We start from the raw sequence: 20,626 nt of genomic DNA on the forward strand, positions 1-20,626 counted from the left end.
AAACCTCTAAATAAATATGAGCAGCTGGAAGAGACTCAGGTGAATTACCACAAAAGAATTTGGAAAAAAAAAAAAAAAAAGTATGGCAAAAGAAATACCAAGGTAATGAAATGTATCAAGAAAGATGGAATGGTTCCTGAAAAGATAGGAAAAAATGAGTTTCAGAGCAGAGGAAAACTTAGTTTTAGATATAAGTAGTCACCCCTTCTCTGTTATTAAAAATATTGACATGAATTGATAGACTATTTATAGATGCAGGTGGATGTCCAATTATATAATAAGGTGATAACAAATTCCCCATCATTTTATTTCTACTTTTTAATATATGCCATAGGAAGTATTTTCATATATAGAATATGGAAGGTTGTTATTATAAGAAATTTTGAAAGGAATGCAGATTTGAATCATTATTGCAAAGGGTTAGAGAGTGACATACTATCTTTTTCTGTATCTATATCCATATCTATCCATTCATATATACATATATATCTGTATTTATATCTATATTCAGATATAGATATATATGATTTCCAAGTAATATTTAGGGCCCATCTGGCATTAATAAATATTCATATTTGTGATATCAGTTGGTCTTGTGGCATGATCATCTGCAGCATTCCTGGTTTTCCCAGAATGCAGACATTTGAATAGCAGATGGTTTTATTCATCTAAGCTTAAGGTTTTGTTAGATAACTAAATGAAAAAGAGAAAAAGGACAGATAATCCAGATTATTTGTACTAAAATAAGTTTCTGAATAAATTCTTAAAACAGTGTCCAACATATAATAAGTTACCAATAAATATTTGTCAAATGAGTAAATTAAAAGATGGAGGATGGGATCTAATGTCAATGGAGAGGGAAATAAAGACAAAAACACTGGAGAATAGGAAACGGTAGATCTATCAATGGGCTAAAGTTTCACCTAAGACAGAAAAAGGATTTAATAAGACTGGTTGAATTAAAAATTTGGGAAAATAAGAAATACTGGGCAGAATTTGTAGCATTCAAATTAGTGACTTTGTATATGAAGCAATTGTAGGAAATGGTATATCCAGCTGCACTTACATCAGTTAATGTTCTTATCTGCAAGCAACACAAAATATCACTGGCTAAATTAAAAAGATAAATTTATTGAAATCTACCAATATTCACAACTTTCTAGGATAGTTGGTGGCTTAGGTGAATTAGAGTAAAAGCTCATTGGGTATGAAAAACTCAAGGAGCTAAGAGGTACAGCTATTGGTTCGTTTGTTCATGTGGATGTTGAAGTCATCTAGGATGTTGAAATGAGTTTGGATGGAGAGCAATAATGATGAAAGAAGGTGCTACAGTCATTAGTAAACTGGGGGGGGGGGATGATGTTTACAAGTTTGATGAGAAAATAGCAATAAGAAAAATGAATAATCAAATGACTGGCCATCAAAATAATAGTTTTTGTTTTTAGTTTATTTTTAAAAATAGAATGTGAAGATATAGTAACAAAATTCTGAAAGCTAAAGTAGGAAATTAAGGGATATTTAAACATAAGATAACATGGGGTTTGAGAAATGTAAGAGATATTCCTAAAAGACCTAAAGGGGAGGAACTATGCTTGGAGTGGGAACTGGATTTGAATTAAACCAAGGAGGTCAGGCAAGAAGAAGTATGGCATATTTAAGGAGCTAATAAAGTAGTATTGCTAGAATATTAAGAGTGACAAGGGATTTGTCTGTAAGAGTGGCATGGACAAAGTAATGATTAGTCTATTATGCCATGTGAAGTATCTTAAATTTTATTCTGAAAATGCTGGATAACTATGGAAGAGATGATCAGATTAATGTGGGTTGTTCGAAGGTGGGTTGTTCTGGTGCCTTTTGGAAGATCTTAGGTTGGGCAATGAAACAGAGACATTTAGGATTCTCCTGTGGTTTTCTCTGAAAGAGATAGTGAAGAGCTGAGCTATTGTAACTGGTATGTATGGAGAGAAAACAAGTTTGGGGACTGTATCACCCGGATTTGTTGACTAGTAAGAGTTGAAGGTCAATAAGAGGAATGCATTTAGAATAACCCCAGACGTGCAGCTCTGATGTGCTACTAACTCAACCGTGGAAATAACACAAAGCTTATGTTTGGGGAGAAGGAAGTCACGGGAATGTGATAAAGAATGGAGCTTTGGACTTATTGAATTTGAAATTCCTGAGGAGATAACCTATAATCAATTGTGAGACACTAGAATTAATGAATTGAAAGTCTTAAGGGTATAGTGTCAAGTAAATCCATGAGAATGAATGAGAATATCAGCAGAGAATTCAAGAGTGAGAAGATCAGGAAACCAATGAAAGCGCCCTGGAATATTCCACATGTAAGGATAAAGTGTCATGAGAGATGTTTTCCTACTCTAGGGGTGGAAGTCTTCAGATTAGATAATGATAGAAAGGACAAGGGTAAAATTCTCTGGCTTTCACTGTTGTCTCTTTAAGACACACACACACACACACACACACACACATACAGATACATATACCCACAAAAATTAAACATAAATAACAAAGATCACCTATGTGACTTAAGTACATATTTACACATTTGTTTACAGAGATACAGAGTAGGAAACACAGTTATAGTATTGTTGGGACATTTTTTTCACTGGATGACCTATTTTCAGATTCGGACCTGTAACATATGCTTTCTCAAGCTCTATCCTGTGTGAAATTGCTATTTCAAATAGCTAAGTGTCCTGCCACGTTGTATAAACCGCAGGCATAAGTTAATTTTGTACACCAAGTGAAGTCAGCTAAGATAAGGCATCTGGAAATGAGACCATGAAGTTTGGCTCTTTTTCTTACTTTATTTCATTTCAGCTGTGCACTCTTTTCTGTAGTTAATATAAATAACGAGGATCATAGCTTCTATTATCACACATTTTCTAGTACGTACATGGAGGCAATTTCCACAATAAAAGATATTCAGAAAAGCCAGATTATGGATTTGAAAAGAAGGAAACAAAAAAACAACAAAAAAAAAAACAAAACAAAACAAAAAAAGGAAGACAAAAAAGGGGGGGATGGTTCCACATAAGTCAGTGTACCCAAAGGAGCTGCTTTGCTTTTTTATTTTTTTTCAGTCAAATTTCTTTGCCCACCCACAAGACCTCACAGATGCGGAAATAACAGAATATGCCTGCAGCCTGAGCAAATGTGCAATGGGATTGATGACTGTGGGGACAACTCAGATGAAGATCACTGTGGTGGTAAATCCATTTAATGTGAAATAATTGATTCAGTGACAGCTATAAGATAATATAATGGTTTGGGGGCTCAAAAAATTAAAAAGAAATATTTTCCGTGTGGCATGTCTGAGGGTAATTTTTTTTAGACCCTTGCTCTTCTGACAAGGTATGAAAATAATCTGCTAGGATTCATTTGAATAGTAGAGCTGTGTAGCTTTATCCAAAGTCTCTACTAGTCTGTAAATCTCCATTGATTTTACAAACTTTTTTCAGAAAATACTGCATGAGAGAAAAAAAATAGTGGTTTAAAAATGTCCTCTGTTAAACAGCTCCTTGAGGGGAGAGTGTTAATAAAGAATGTGTGTCTGTATACACAATCCCTTCTTCACAATTCTGAAATTAACAAAACTCTTAAAACCAAATGCTTTACTAATGTAGGTGGCAAAATCATTTGGTGACAAACCCTGACGTGAACTGGTCTGAAGCAGTTTGTATTACTTTAAAAACAAAGTCCCACTTAGGGTGAATATTCAAACATTTTCCTGTGGAAATACAGTGTTACTTATTATAGGGTAAATACACTGTTACTTTTCTAAAAGTCCAGAATTTCAGAATTTTTTCATTTGGCCCAAGAGCTTCAAATAAAGGATTGTGGAGCCATTTTTCTGATAGTGTTTAGTAAAATCTTGAATGTGTTAATGCACTCAATAATTTGTCTTGATTCTATGAAGCACTAATCATTTTTTAATGACTTTATAGGTAAGCTTGCATATAAAGCAAGACCATGTAAAAAAGATGAGTTTGCTTGCAGCAATAAAAAATGTATCCCCATGGACCTGCAGTGTGATCAACTTGATGACTGTGGAGACGGTTCAGATGAACAAGGCTGCAGAATAAGTGAGTTTATTTTCTGTTAAAGTGTAGCAACATGCAAGTTCAATTTCTACTTCAACATGACTAAAATTTTCTCTACTGATGTGAGAAAATATTGTTCTTCAAAAACGTACTTAAGTATATTTTCTTTTTGGTAAGCCCTTGCCAACGCAGTCTTAGAATGCCACTTAAATTAATATCAGAAAGTATGAGGTGGGAAAGTTCGATTTCACAGTGAGTACCCTTCTTAGAGCTGAACCTGAGAGCCCAATACCCAATTACAGACTTTGTTGTCAGCAAAGAAGTCTATATCCCTTAATATTTTATTTTATAAAATATAAATTTAATATTTTTGATTCTTACAAACAAAGGTCTTAGTAATTTATTCAGTGTTTTAAGATTTTAATCCATTGCCGAGTTATTCTTAAAGAAGACATTATTGTTTTATTCAGTTGGAGTGTGATGATATTTGAGTTATTAGACCTTGGTTATTTTTGTGTTTAATGTTTGATATCTCATTTTTCGTATTAAGAAAAATAACCAAACTTATGACTCTAAATTTGGATTGCTTATAAAAGTCATAAAATGCTTCCTATTATGGGGTCTTTCACTTTTTCTCATTTATGCATCCGAATTGTTCCTCACTGGGTTGATGAAGCATTACCCACCACAATATGGCCACATATATCTCAACTGAGGTATAATTCCATTGGTATGCTTTAGTTAATTATAAGATATTCAAGAGTCAGTGGGGATTAATAACAGTTACAATTCTGATAATTAAATTTTTCATATTTCAAAATAATTTGATATATGTAAGTAAAGTAGAGCTAATTCAACATCATTTTTATAATAATGTCCCTCTCATTTTTTTGTGCATTCTAAAATGTTTTCTGGAATAGGAAATAAAGTATGAAATTGCAACTACTATGCTGGGAATGGCAAATAACACATAACACTAACTTGTGTAACAGCCCGTGACCACTGGAGCATGTTGCTCCTCATATGTATTTCCAGGCTAAAAATATTTAAGAACTAATGATTTAACCTACTTGTTTGAGTAACAGGTAGTACCCTTGGTTGAATTCCTGAATACTAAATTTAGGTTAGCATTTGAGGCCTACATTTCTAGGTAGTATCTAGGAAACCTTTTGGTTCCTAGAGAAGAGTGTAGTACTCATACATCATACCATTGTAATGATAGCTTGTCATTAGAAACATTGACTCTTGACTTCCTTTTACAAGGTAGTGTACTTCAATACAGCTGTAAATATCAGCTATTGGCAGTTTGGTCTAAACTACATTCAATGTAAATAAGCTCAGTTTTTTTTATCTGCTTCTATACCTTTATAAGAAATGATGACTTATATAGAGAGAAGATCATAATCTTATAAATTCAAAAAAAGTTATCTATGGAATAATAAATATAATTTTAAGTTAAGAAAAAAGGTAAACTCCCACTTCAGGAATTAGAATTATATTAGTTTTGATGGCATTTTTAAATCCTAGCTCCTGCTGAATATACCTGTGAAGATAATGTGAATCCATGTGGAGATGATGCATATTGTAATCAAATAAAAACATCTGTTTTTTGTCGCTGTAAGCCTGGATTTCAGAGAAACATGAAAAACAGACAGTGTGAAGGTATAGTACATTTCCTCAACAGCTTGCTTTTAAATCTTTAGGTTATAAAAGACTCACAAAGCTGTTAAATTGTGAGATGACATGGGATTGATTTTCATCAGATTGGTGTGTATCTACGGGATACCGTTTTACCTACAAGAGTGACAGTCCCTGGGGTCAAGAGCCTGTCTGTTTGTATGGCTAAACTAACCAGCTCTGAGGCTACAAAGCCTTTTCTATAGCAGATTCAGACCTGCAGGAATTTCAATTGTACTGTTACAACTCTGTTTTGAAATGCAAATAACAACATCGCTGGTTCAGGAACTACTGGAGAATTAGAGGCACTTCATGAAAGAACGTGTTTATGATGACCCATCTCTCTTGAGCTGTGGTATTGGGGCCTTGCCATAGGTAATTCACTTTTAGAGAACGGGGTCTTTTGTCCTAACACCATGTCTCAAACAGTGCTTTATATTATCAAGAGTGCCTTCTAAAATTCAAAGACAGGATCTAAATAAATCTCTGTCAACTTATTTGAGATCAGGATCTCATAGTAAATTATAGGTAAATATAATATACATCGGGGCTTTAGCTAGAGAGCCATGAAATATAGACCTATATGTGCTTACTGCCAGTTTCTCCATTAAAGTTGATATTATTGTAATTAGAGCCAAACATAAATTGTCTAAGTCTGGCTTATCTAGGGTAAATGCAAGTTGTAAAATGCTTTCACCTACCAGCTTCCTTCTCTACTGTCCATGTTATTCTTGGATAAAGAAAAGTGATTTTGCATTGTGTCAATCAAAATGAGATTATTGAAATGAATTAATTATATTCACCAAACAGGGAAAGAAGTGTGGCCATGTCATATTCATGTACATTTTTAATTATATACTTGTTTGAATTATGCATGGCATTTTATTTTTACATTAACATGGGACACTGAAAACTGACAGCCTAGGTTTCTCTACTTTTTTAAAGATTTATTTATCTGTTTTAGAGAGAGCAAGCAGTGGAGGGGCAGAGGGAGAGGGATAGAGAGAATCTTAAGCAGACTCCCTGCTGTGTGTGGAGCCCAGCCTCACAACCCTGAGATCATGACCTGAGCCGAAATCAAGTGTCAGACGCTCAACCCACTAAGCCACCCAGGCGCCCTTATTTTAATTTAAAAAGTGAATTATTTCTCAAGGCTAGATTATTTCTTTTTTCCCCAGAAACTTTCTATCAATTGTGTATAAACACACACACACACACACACACACACACACATACATACATACACACAACCTCTTCAAAATTTTAATTTCAAATAACATTAAATTTCTAACATTTATTTGTGAATAATGGGCTCTATTTCCTGTATATACTTACAAAATTTAAAACTCCCATTCTCAAAATTTTCTGTATTTTAATTATATTCTATGGCAAATAAAAGCTGCAACTTCACTCTTCATTTTAAGTTGCTACAAATCCAGTATTTTTGTTGTGCAAATTAATAACTTCTGCACTCCAATAAAATTTGTATCCTTATTAAAGGAAGTTTTGATAGTAAGGAAAAGCAATTTGATTTGGTATGGAGGCAGGGAAAGACATTACTTTGATTCATAATTCAAATAATTCAAATGTGTTTGTGCCTTTCTTATATATAGCTCAAATAGAGAATAAGAAATCACTATGTGATGTTAGAGCCAAATACTTTAATTAGAATATGTAAAGGGAAGACAAATGACAGAAAATAGGAGCAGAGAAGTAGCAATGGATTAATAGTTGCTGTGTGCCAGGCACTGTTCTAGGTATTGGACATGTGTGAGATTCTTCTGCCCCCTACGAAAGCTCACGGTATCAACATTAGTGTGTGTGTGTGTGTGTGTGTGTGTGTGTGTGTGCGCGTGTGTGTGTTTTAAGTAATCTCTCCCAATGTGGGACTGAGATTAAGAGTCACATACTCTGCAAACAAAGTGAGCCAGACCCCCTGACATTAGTATAGAGATGAAGAGAAAATGGTGATTCTGGCCAATATGGGGCCATGTGAAGGAGGCAAAATTTTATCAAATCATGTAGATTTTTATTTTGATTCCACATCAAAGGGAAAGAAACGAAAGAATCAAATAGCATACTGTTCAAAGTTACAGGTGTCAAACAAATCAAATATTATTTATTGCAATACCTTATTTTATTTTATTTTATTATGTTAATCACCATACATTACCTCATTAGTTTTTGATTAGTGTTCCATGACTCATTGTTTGTGTATAACACCCAGTGCTCCAATATTGTAATACTTTTTTGATGGCCAAGTGCGGATAAGATATATTTTGCTCTGTCCCTGGTATAGTATTCGCTAACAATACAGATTTCTTTATCTTTTTGCCCTATATTTCAATCAAACACAGAAATGAATTATCGTGAGAGTGCCTAAGTTCAGCTTGGGCGAAGTATCTTGGTAGAGACAACAGAATCAGAAAGCCTGAATTTGAGCCTTGCCACTCATTCCAAGTGTCCCTGGGAAATTCCTGATCTCTACCACTGAGGCTTTGGAACACAGTTGAGAGCTAAATGAAAGATAATTATTATTGCTGTGCTTATCCTTAAATTTTCCAATTCAAAAGAAGGATGTATCTCACAGATTTATTACATAATGAGGGCAACGTGATAACAAGAGCGGAAGAATTAAGCTGACTGAAAATAGAGAAAGTAGTAATTCACCAGAATCACCTGACGTCACTGCTGGCTCTGCTTAAGCCATTAAAATTAGAGGCATGTGCTAAGCCACAGAATATTGCCTGTGATTTATTTATTACATATGAGGTACATGGATTTATTTATTTGTAGATATTCAGGGTTTTGTTGCTATTGTTTCACATAGCCCTTCTTGTAACATCGTCACTTCATATATATGAAGCCAGACGTGTGTTACATGTGTATCTGTATCTTCATTTTTTTTGCCAGGAATTGTGTAACATGCAGGCAATAAAAAATTAATTATAATTTAAGCCCTAAAGGGGCTGAAAGTCAAGTAGGGGATATGAATATATGGCCACATATGTGAAATATGGTAGGTACAGTGCTATCAGAGAGAAACAACCAGACAGCAGACAGTGCAGAAACTATGGGATGGATATATACTGGTGGAAAACAAGAAAGGTTTCACTTCAGGTGGATTTTGAGAGATCAGTAAAAATTCTCTACGTCAAGGTGGGCAAAGGGATTATAGGACATTATATGATAGCACAAAGGTATAGAGGTAGGTAATCAGAAACAGTCTTAAAAGGAAACCTCAAGAAGTGTTTGTTTGAGTGAATGAAAATACTAGGGAAGTTTGAAAGGGCTATTTGAATGTGTTAAGTGGGTTAAAAAGCAATGTACAAACAATTGATGAATTATTATAGTGAAACTATTGTAAAAAAATTGTTATGGCCAGAAAATATGACACAGCAAATCACATACTTGAGAGTTTTAAAAAGACAATAAAAGAAATAGAAATAAGAAGTTGAAGGAAGAAAAATTTGTCTTTCTTTAAATGTGGAAAGAATGGAAGCGCTAATTGAGGGTATGATGATGCTATTTTAAGCTCTTCTCTTCTAGATCTTAATGAATGTTTGGTGTTTGGCACATGTTCCCACCAATGTATAAATATGGAAGGGTCATATAAATGTGTGTGTGACCAGAATTTTCAGGAAAGGAATAACACCTGCATAGCAAAAGGTAAGGTTATAACAATGATTTTAAATGCTATTATGACTGCTATAAATATCTTATGGGGGAAAATGATGCTTCATATTATATTTTAGCAATAGCTCCATGCCTGAAAATATAAATAAATCTCTTTTTAATATTGGCTAATTTGCCAAGTTGGTTTGTTATCATTCTTAATCTAATCTGGGATGGTTTATAGATATGATTGCCAAATTCATGGTTACTGTTAAAATCACTTTTGTGTTTGAAAAATCTGTCAGGAGGAGGGAAAAGTTTATAAGCCAATGTGATAGAATATAAAGTATCTTTCTTTATGGCCTGCTCTCAGTGTATTTGAGAAATATTATTATACCGATGGATAAAAATAACAGGTTAAAGGTTAGCATTATAAGGAGAATGGAATTTTGAGTTGGAATTTAAAAGGTTTTAAAATAAAATCATGCTTTAGTTCAGACCCCGTTTACTTAGGAATATCATTTTTAAAACTTAAAAAAAAACGGGTATTTGGGACTTTTTTAGGTATGAATTTTCATGCTCTGGTTTTTACTAAATAATATTGTAACAGATATTGTTAGTTACAGGGCATGATTGGACAATGTTAATAAAACAGTTATTACAGGTGGAAAATAACATGATATAGTGGATTAAGGATGGGCGGAGAGGTAAATGTACTTGAATTGGAATCCTAGCATTGCCGCTTTCTGATCTGTGGCCTTGGGGAAGTTATTAAACTCTCTGAGCCTCAGTTCCTTATCTGTAAAATGGAAATATGAATCCCTACTTTCCATAAGAGGAGGAGATAAATTATGAAAGTTTTAACACAGTGCCTGCCATAGAGTAGACAAACATAACCATGTAAGAACTATTAAACCTGTAGGGCTGAACTTTACTTCACAATCTGTTTGTTTTTTTTTTAATTTGCAGATAAGAGTATATGCAATTCAATCTTTATGGTTTTATTAATATTTTAATTAGTATATTCAGAATTCACTCCAGGTTTTTACTTGTCTCAATATGCAAATGACATTAGTTTTGTATTGTAGGTTTCAAAACTTCAGGTTACAGGGATCCACTAGCAAGATCCTAAATAATATTGACATTATGATATTTTAATGTAGTAAATACTGACATCTTTTTATAATAAAAATAAAAGAATATTTGAGATATATGAATATTGGAAGAAGACTCTCCCCCCTTAATTTTCATTTCTTAACCTAAGAAAATGATGACTCGATGCATAAACTAAATGCTCAGGAATGTTTGAGGCTTAATGAGTACACAATATACCATCTGAATATTGAGGATCGAAGCATTAGAACATAATGTATTGCAATTTATCAAATAGAGATCCCTCTTTATGAAAAGGATATCTACTACAAATACCTAATTTCTAGTCATAAGGTAAGCTTTGCCCTGGGAAAACCTACATCAATAACTATTAGAAATGTTTAGGTAAGTGTGTATTAGAAATAAGTCATGGAGACTATAACATGATATAAAATTGGTTGATTTTTACTGAGCAAGAAACTGTGTTAAGAATAATAATTCAAAATAATTTAAAAGTGCAATTATTGCTTTTACATTAGTTGAAATTTACTTTATTTTTGTATTTTATTATAATAATCTCCAGGCTCTGAAGATCAAGTTCTCTACATTGCTAATGACACTGATATCCTGGGTTTTATATATCCATTCAACTACAGTGGCGATCATCAACAAATTTCTCATATTGAACATAATTCAAGGATAACAGGGATGGATGTATATTATCAAAGAGATATGATTATTTGGAGTACTCAGTTTAATCCAGGCGGAATTTTCTACAAAAGGATCCATGGCAGAGAAAAAAGGCAAGCAAACAGTGGCTTGATTGTAAGTAAATAACATTGACTATTTGAAGGCTCATACTTTTCCACCTCCCTATTTTTTTAATCTATCAATCGCAATATCTGATTATAGGAGGTAATTAGTATATTCAATTATTTCTCCCAATATTCTCCCTATACAGAAATCAAACATTTCCCTACTCATTTATTCTCACAGCTGCATATAATTTAATTATATGATATTATGGTTTTCTTTAAGTACATTTGCTTTAGCTATGTAAGAATGGTAATGAATAATACCTAATATTTCTAGCACATTTTGTATTTTGTATTATTTAACATTATATTATGAACGTGGGTTTTTTTCATCATGAGATAAGATCAGGAATCATTACTTTGTTTTTATGTTGGAAAATAAACTATCGAAATATGCAGGGAATAATATTTCATTTTTAACAATATGAGAAATATACCTCTCTTCTAGGGCAAGAGATCAACTAAATTGTGTAACCATTTCTTCTGACTCCTGATAACTCTATTTCAGGGAACATCCAAAACAGAGCAATATTGTTTGCTGGTGTATGATGGACATGTTGATTATCATGGTTATTCCTTTTGAGAAAAATAAACTAGAGCATTTGTTTAGATTTGTGGCTGTAGACTGTCCTTTTTTGTTTTAGGGCATGTCAATTTATTGTGCATTTTATATTTTGAGGTAACCTGGGAGAAAAATGACAGATAAATACTTATTTTTATGAGACCTGGCCCATTCCCATACAACCAAAAAGTCAAGTGCTATCACAGTAGGATATAATTGAAGCTTTGTATTCGAAAAGAATCAGAGGTACCTATCTGGAAGTCCTTACTATCTTTTGCGGTGATATCTACCATAAAGATTCGAACTGCATGAATACCATTTGATAGAAATCTGGAATACTTTTTTATCAGGTAGATAGCAATAATCTGGTTTTAATGAAGTTATATTACCTTTCTAATTCAGGTTAGATTAAATTAATTGTGAGTAAAAATCCATATATATCAGAGTTGTTTCTTCAACTCCTCCTCCGCCAAATAGAGTTTTACAAAATACCTTTAAGTTCTATTAAGAATAGTTCTAGGAAAGAGGCAAAAAATCTAGTAGATCCCTCTGCCTTCCTTCACTTACTCACTTGCTATCAGACCAAAAAGCTGGTTTAGTCTTGGCTAGCTTTAGCTTTCTTTATCTGTAACACACAGTCTGCTTTGCAAAAACATTGCTCTGATGGTAACTAATTAATGAAGTGATAAGGAGTATGTACTGTGGAGTTACATTGCCTGGGTTTTAATATTGTTCCTATTGCTTACTAGCCTCTTAGTTGCTCTGCCCTCTCTATTTCGTGAGGTTTTAGTGAGGAATATATATATATATATATTTACATGCATATACTGATTGTATGTTAGTGTTAATAGTTCTTGGCACATAATAAGTACTCTATAGACACTTGCTATTAACAGGATGATGATGGTGCTTCTGATGATGACAATGATGGTATTGATGATGATTGACAAGATGTTCTTCTCTAAGATGCATATAATCACATGAAAAATTTTGCAACTTACTTTTTTCTGAATTTTTTTTCTAAAAATACATCTTTGACATAATTTTTTCAGTGAAAATTATTTGATAATTATTTTAGTTTTGTCTGGGGAGATTAATAATTAATATATAACCAGTTTCTTCTAGTGAACAGTTTATTATAGACCCGAAGCCAAATTTGCTTATAGTTTGATAACTATGTTTTTATCCTTATGCATAGAAATATATAAATGTGTATATTTTGCTTGTATATTATATATTTATTTACTTGTATATATCTTATATATTTTAAAGATTTTTTTATTTGAGAGAGACAGAGCGAGGACGGTGGGGGGGGGTAGAGAGAGAGGGAGTTACCAGTGAACCAAATGGAAGATGTTAGCCATGGGATAACAGGATGTCTTGAAAGCATGTTCAGAGATACTGAAAATACTAGAATATTTCCATCTCAGTAAAGTGTAGGAAATATGTTGTATCAGAAATTAGAAGAATATTACTCAGACAACTAAATGTTAACCAAAGTCCATTCTAAAGGAAGGTAATTTTCAATATGATCTTTTTTTGGAAGTCGTGAAGGGAATACTCTTCTATAATCTGTGAAAATGGCTTGAATACTAATTATGATGATAAATTTAAATTTCAAATGCAGTGTAAGTTATTTATATATAGAAATGCTTATGATTTTCTAGCCCCCTGGGCTATACAAAATGGATGGATTTTTTTTCCTTTAAGAAAATTAAATAATTTAAAACATAAAAGGCGACATGATTCAATCTATATGTAAAGCATAATGAGATTTCTGAATTTTAATTTTAGTAGTCAGAACAGAATATGATAGCATTATGCAACAATTATACATACTTTCTGGCAATTTATCATTTTTAGTGTGAAGTACATGATGACAAGCACTGTAAAGTAGGTCAATGCTTGGAGAAATGCAAATGATTTTAAAAATACAGATTAGATTTTTACCATTAAATAGCTAAATATTCCTGAGCAAAACAAATGGTTTATCTGATCTACCTAATTTTGAGAAGTGAATATGAGATACCATTTTTGGCATATTCTCTATTATGCAAAAGAGGATTTCAGAATGAAAATGCTTATAGTTTTATTCATTAATAATCATATCTTTTCTTCAGTAAGTTGATTAGGCAATTATTTTTCCCTGAGAGCTTTTAAGAAAATATCCAACTAAGTTTTATTTAATCGGTTTCCATCTCTAATTGGGGACCTAGTTATAAACCTCAAACCCCAATATATGGGTTTGTGTACATCACACACACACACACGCACCCATACACACACACACACACACACACACACACATACACACACACACAAGTGCACAGGTATGCTTGTGTGCTCACAAATAAGTTCATGTGTGTACACAACTTTTAGCAAAAAACAAAGTCTTGTTTTAGGACATTGGAATACTAGTAGAAATTGATAGTTTCTTTTTCCATTTTTTAAATTAATTTTCTTAATTACTATAAATTTATGGTAATCATTATAACTTTACCTTGAAATTGTCTACACTTGCTTCTCAAGAATACTTTTCAAACCATCTGAGTTTATTCAAACCATTTAACAACTACAATCATTTATTATGATTTCTTTGGAGGAAATCTAAAACTGTCAAATCATTAAGTTATTTCCATTATGTGACTCATTGCTGATTGCATAAGACAGGCATTCAACAATGTATGCTGATTGGCATTAAATGGTTCTGTAACAGTTGTGATCAATATTCAAAATTTTATTGAACATAAATCTTATAGGAATATATAAAACATACGATTCCACAATTAATAATTCTAAGGATATTATTGAACATATTGTATAGCATTTTAAGGTGAACCAGTCAAATTTTTTCATTCATACCCAAAGCTTTATTTAAGGAGTTCTGTTTGTTAGGTTTAGTGTTGGGTTCCTAGGATACAAAATAATAACAAAGTCTTACTCTCCTGAAGCTTATATTCTGGGGAACAAAGACAAAGTCAAGTAAACTCATAAATAAATAAATACCAAAAATTCTAATTTTGAAAATTATATTGAAGGAAATACATAATGGACCAAGAAAGAAAAACTCAAGTGTTGTAAGACTTCTTTGAATAGGATGCTCTATAAAGGCCCATTTAAAGAGATTTGAGTGAAGACCTAAAAGATGAGGAGGAAGTAATGTCATCTTATTTATGTCTAAGACAACTATTTTACTTTTATGTAGAGAATGGATTTGGTGGGGGAAAAGCTGGAACAGAAAGAGACCACATAGGAGGACTGTGCTCCAAGTTGGTGCACAAATGGTGGTAGGTTGTAATATTATAGTCTCAATGAAATGGAAGGGAGTGAGTATAAGTTTAACAAAGTTTGCAAATAGAATGAATGTAGAAGATGAGTATAGGAAGGACTCAAGACGTAGATTTTACAACTTGATGGGTAGTGAAAATGGTAAATTGTGGGTTTGGTTTCAGTCATGTTAAGTCTGAGATCTAAGTGAGGGGTTGTAAGAGATCCAAGTGAATTGTCAAATAGTGGTGTATTCAAGCCTTGATCTAAGTCTCTGGATTGGAGATATGTTTTAAGGAATAGAAGAATAGACAAGATATCTAGAACCATGAAGCCTGGTTAGATTACCAAGAAGAGAGTACAGGTGAAGTAAAGAAGCCTGGAACCAAGCTCTGAAGCCAGGTTAAAATGACGACAGTGAGTGGGAAGTGAATTAGGAGAATAGAAGAGAATGTAGTGTCACAGAAACTAAGATAGGAGACTATTTTGAGAAAGAGATTGAGGTTATATTTCTAGCACTGCCAAAAGATCAAGTAAATGAGGACAAAGAAGCGTTCAGTAAGTTTCGTGACAGATGTTAATTAAGGACCTTGACAAATGCTGAAAATCAGAGGAAGCAGACATCAGAGAACACTCAGTAGTTCTACATCAGTGGTGCTCAACTGAGGATGATCTCCCACCACGGGGGACATTTGGCAATGTCCGGAGATACTTTTTTATTGTCACAACGGAGGAGTGCTGCTGGCATTCAGTGAGCATAGTAGAGGCCAGGGAGGCTACTTAAAACTCTACAGTACATAGGCTAGTTCCTCATATCAAGGAATGATCCTGACTGAAATGTCAATAGCTGAGAAACCATTTTCTACATAGTAATATCAGTCTCTCCAACCAAACTTTAAGTAGATCTTTTGTGTTTGTTACATCATTTTATGTAATAATAACCCTGAAATAGAAAATGATTCTAAGATGAATCACCAATATAGTTATTCTTTTATTGGTCTCTTACTTCATTTGTTCTCACCTGAGTCTTTCTTGCTACATCTTTTTCTCCTTCCCTCTGAATATTAGAATGCCTGTAGGCCCCGACCTTGATCCTCTTTCTTCTACCTTTTCTCACTTCCTTATAGAGTTTATATAGTTTAATGGTTTAATACATACCCACATGCTAACAACTACCAAATTGCTATCAGGCTCTGTTCAACTGCTTACTTTGCTTTTTCTTTTGGAATTTTTAAAGATTTATTTATATATTTTAGAGATAGAGAGTGCACTTGAGTAGGGGGAGGGGCAGAGGGAGAGAATCTTCAAGCAGACTCCCCGAGGACAGGGAGCTGGAGGATTTTAAAAAATGTTCCCAAAATAGCATGCCTAAAAATAAACATCTCATGATTCACAAAATCTACTTCCCCAATCTCATTTAATGGCAAATCCATTTTCCAGGGGCTCAAAGTAAAAATCTTGGAGTTACGAGGTACCCGGGTGGCTCAGTTGGTTAAGTGGTTGACTCTTGGTTTTGGTTCAGGTAATGATCTCAGGGTGGTGAGATCAAGCCCCATGTTGGCCTCTGCACTCAGTGGGGAATCTGCTTCAGGATTCTCTCTTCCTTTACCCCTCCATTCTCAAAATAAATAAATAAATCTTAAAAAAAAAATCTTAGGAGTTACTATTGATCCTTCTTCTTTCATAATTCCCAAATCAGGTGATCCTATTCAATGTACCTTCAACATATGCTAGGAGTTAACTACCTTACATCAGCTTGACTTTAAATACCTACTTTTGAATCACCATCATCTTTCTTCTGACTTAGTGCAGTAGCCTCCTAACTGGTCTTTTTGCTTTCCTTCTTACTTACCACACAATCACCAGAATGCACCTTCTAAGACATAAATTAGATCACATGACATCTCTGATCAAAGATATCTAGTGGTTCCCCATTCAAAAGACAAATTTCTCATCCTTACAAGGGTTTAAAAGATCTGGTCTCCTCTCTGACTTCATCTCCTATTAATTTCTCCCTTATGCTTCTCCAAGGATGCTTTGGTATTTGTAAAACCCATCAATACCTACTAATGTAAGGCCTTTCCTGAAATGTTCTCTTAGCCTAAGTGTTCTTCAGCTGGATATCCAGCATGGCTCAATTCCTAAACTTCTTCAAGAATTTCCTCAAATGCCATCTTATGGATACATAATGTATTGATAATTGCAATCTATTGTCCCACTCCCACCCTGGATCCTCAACACACTACTCTTTTTTTTTTTTTTTTCCACTCTCACAGTACGTATCTTTATTAAACTACTATATAATTTACTTACCTACTACATTTATTATTTCCTCTGTACCTTACCTTGCTGTAAGTAAATTTTCCCATGGCAGGTATTTTTGCTGTTTTGCCCACTTCTATATGTAATCCTAACATCTAGAACAGGTTCTGTCATAAAGTAGGTACATAGTATTTTTTAAGGGTTACAAGCAATAAATTAATTGAAAATCTTTGGTATACATGGCAATAGTATATTGATCTTGAAAAATTATATTTTACAAGTTATTCTTCTCATCCTTGTATTCGATTCATTATAAGATCAAATATTTTTATCTCCAGATATATCCCATTTTTATCCACTTTTCTCTCATAAAAATTCAGATTACAATTCCACATTTTCCTTTCTAAGGTCCATTCAGTAAGCCTCCTCTGATTATCCTGTATCCACTTCTTGTCCCCAGTCCTAAGCTATTTTCCACATTATAGCCAACATAATTTTAAAACATTAATATAATCATCATATCTCCCCCACTTAAATCCTTCCAATGGTTTTCCATTGAAAACTCATTGGTTTATAAGCCTCTCCGTGATATCAGTCTCATCTTACACCACACCCTTCCCATTTCCTTACACACCTGTGAACATACACATATACACTCACAAACACACATTTTTTTTCCTAGCCATAAATACACTATATTTAATTTCCAGGAATGCAACTTCATTTCAGAATCTTCAAGCATGCTCTTTCCTTTGCCTCTCTTAATTATCCCAGTGAACAGAAGCTCCTTTATTAAGAAGACATCATTTTCATTATTATTACTATCATTAACATTGGTCTTGCTTAGGCATTATAGATCTTAGCCCAAATAACATGTTTTCAAGTCTTTCAAAATTGAACCAACTGTTACTGTTTGAAGGGACAGGCTCACAGAAAGATTGACTATTATCTAAAGAATGTCAATTGAATGCCCAAGAAGTATCATTCAAGGTGACTTCATTATTATTCCAGGTTCTGTTTAGACTTATAAACTGGAATGTTAGTTTGTCTAAGGAATAATAAGACAGCAGGAAACTAATTTTAATGAAGCTAGCCAGAAAATGATGTATAAAACTCAGCATTGTTGCACACACACACACGCACACACGCATGTATTTATAATCTGAATATATTTGATGTATGAGATACATTGAACTACAAGAGCCTAATGTATTTATTCAAGTATATAACATACAGGGTTATGTAAGTTTCAGGTGTACAATATAATGAATGATTCAACAATTCCATACATTAGTCAGTGCTCATCACATGATAAGTAAGCTCTTAATCCTTTTCACCTATTTCACCCATCCCTCCCCACCCCCATTTCTCCTCTAGCAACCACCACTTTGTTTTCTATATTTAAGAATTGGGTTTTTCTCCTCCGTTTTTCTTTGTTCAATTGTTTTTTTTCTTAAATTTTACATATGAGTGGAAATCATATGGTATTTTTTTCTCTGACTTATTTCACTTAGCATTATATCCTCTAGATCCATCCACGTTGTTGCAAATGGCAAGATTTCATTCTTTTTTATCTAGTAATATTCCATTGCATATATACACCACATCTTCTTTATCCATTCATCCATGGATGGACATTTAGGTTGCTTCCATATCTTGGTTATTGTAATAATGTTTCAGTAAGCATAGGGGAGCATTTTTGAATTAGTGTTTTAGTTTTATTTCAGTAAATACCCACTAGTGGAATTACTGGATCATATGGTAATTCTATTTTTAATTTTTTGAGGAAACTCCATACTGTTTTATGCAGTAGCTGCACCAGTTTGCATTCCCACCAACAGTGCAAGAGGGTTCCTTTTTCTCCCCATTCTCACCAACACTTACTGTTTCTTGTGTTTTTTATCTTAACCATTCTGACAGATATGAGGTGATATTGTGCTTTTGATTTGCACTTTACTGATGATTAGTGATGTTGAGCATCTTTTCATGTATCTACTGATCATCTGTATGTCTTTTTGGAAACGTGTCTTCCCATGTCCTCTGCCCATTTTTTAATTGGATTATTTGGGGTTTTGATGTTGAGCTGTTTAAGTTCTTTATATAAAAGCTCTTTATAAGAGCCAAATTTGTACATAATTATATACATATACATATGCACACACACACACACACACACACACACACACATATATATCTGCTACATATACTGAATATTTCTGTCATCCACAAGATGCTTACTTAATGATTCTGGAGACAGTATCAACATTTGCTTCTGTGACTCTTTTTCTATGTGTTTATTGCTGTCTTAACTCCCTTTCTTATTGATACATGATTTATCCAATAAGGTCAACTTCTTTTGTCTCTTTAAGGCATGGGCTGCAAACCAGCTATATGGGTAAGATAAATGAGTGAAACAGATTTGACATAACAATAGGGACCCAGGTAAGAGAGGCAAACTCAATACAAGTTCCATTAAATCAGGGGGCAGCAGCTGATTGACTCTGTTGTTCTGTAATATTTCCCTGCTTTTTATATACTATCTTATATATCCTCAATTTTTAAGAAAAAAACAACTTGATTCTTTTTTTTTACATCATTAGTTTTTGATATAATGTTCAATGATTCATTAGTAAATGCTAAAAGAAAAAGAAAACTTGATTTTAAGGTGATATCTTAATTTTAAAGTTAAAATATACCTAAAAGTTTTGTTTACTTGAAAAATTTAGTCCTCAATCTACCACTTTGCAATCTCCACTTTCAGATAGCTCTGCTTTCCATCTCAAGTGTTATGCTTGTTTAAATTGTAAATGTCAGAAGACACCTTTATTCCTTAATTCTGGGGGATGATATCAAAATTGCTCCCATAAGTACCAACAAATTTTTCACATACTAATGCATGAAAATTCACTATTAGCATTAGATACACCCTTAAAGCTATGTAAAATGCAGGCTTACATAGAATGGATAATATTATTAAACTGCTATATAATTTAATGTTTACAGTCTGAAGAATTTTACAGATCATCTAATCCAAAACCTTTATTTTATATATCACATAATTTATGGAGAAACTAGGATTATTTTACGCCAAGTTTCTGATTCCAAATTTAATGTGCTTTTTAATCTTCTATATCTTTTTTTTTTTACCCTAATAGTGTGAAGAAGGTTTTGGGAGCCAGTTTTGCTCTTTTCTCTTTTTTTTTTTTATTTTTGGAGGGAGGGTGGTAAATGATGGGTAAGTTTAAAGAATACTGAGTATGCTGAAAAAAAAA

At 33.2% G+C, this 20,626-nt stretch overlaps 1 protein-coding gene across 9 annotated transcripts in view; it reads left to right on the forward strand.

Moving 5' to 3' along the window:
• LRP1B (LDL receptor related protein 1B) overlaps window positions 1–20,626 on the forward strand; it is a 1,853,519-nt gene that overhangs the window by 1,731,273 nt on the left and 101,620 nt on the right. For 8 of the 9 annotated variants that reach the window (XM_032387847.1, XM_032388632.1, XM_032390176.1 and 5 more), the window contains 5 exons: window positions 3,105–3,230; window positions 3,969–4,106; window positions 5,592–5,726; window positions 9,291–9,410; window positions 11,032–11,273. In XM_032387847.1, the coding sequence (XP_032243738.1) occupies window positions 3,105–3,230; window positions 3,969–4,106; window positions 5,592–5,726; window positions 9,291–9,410; window positions 11,032–11,273 (761 nt within the window). Of the gene's footprint in view, window positions 1–3,104; window positions 3,231–3,968; window positions 4,107–5,591; window positions 5,727–9,290; window positions 9,411–11,031; window positions 11,274–20,626 lie in introns of those variants that run through there. The other variant, XM_032394040.1, reaches the window with a different exon arrangement.

Source organism: Phoca vitulina, unplaced genomic scaffold (assembly GCF_004348235.1).
Source record: "Phoca vitulina isolate PV1807 unplaced genomic scaffold, GSC_HSeal_1.0 scaffold1, whole genome shotgun sequence".
NCBI lineage: Eukaryota > Metazoa > Chordata > Mammalia > Carnivora > Phocidae > Phoca > Phoca vitulina.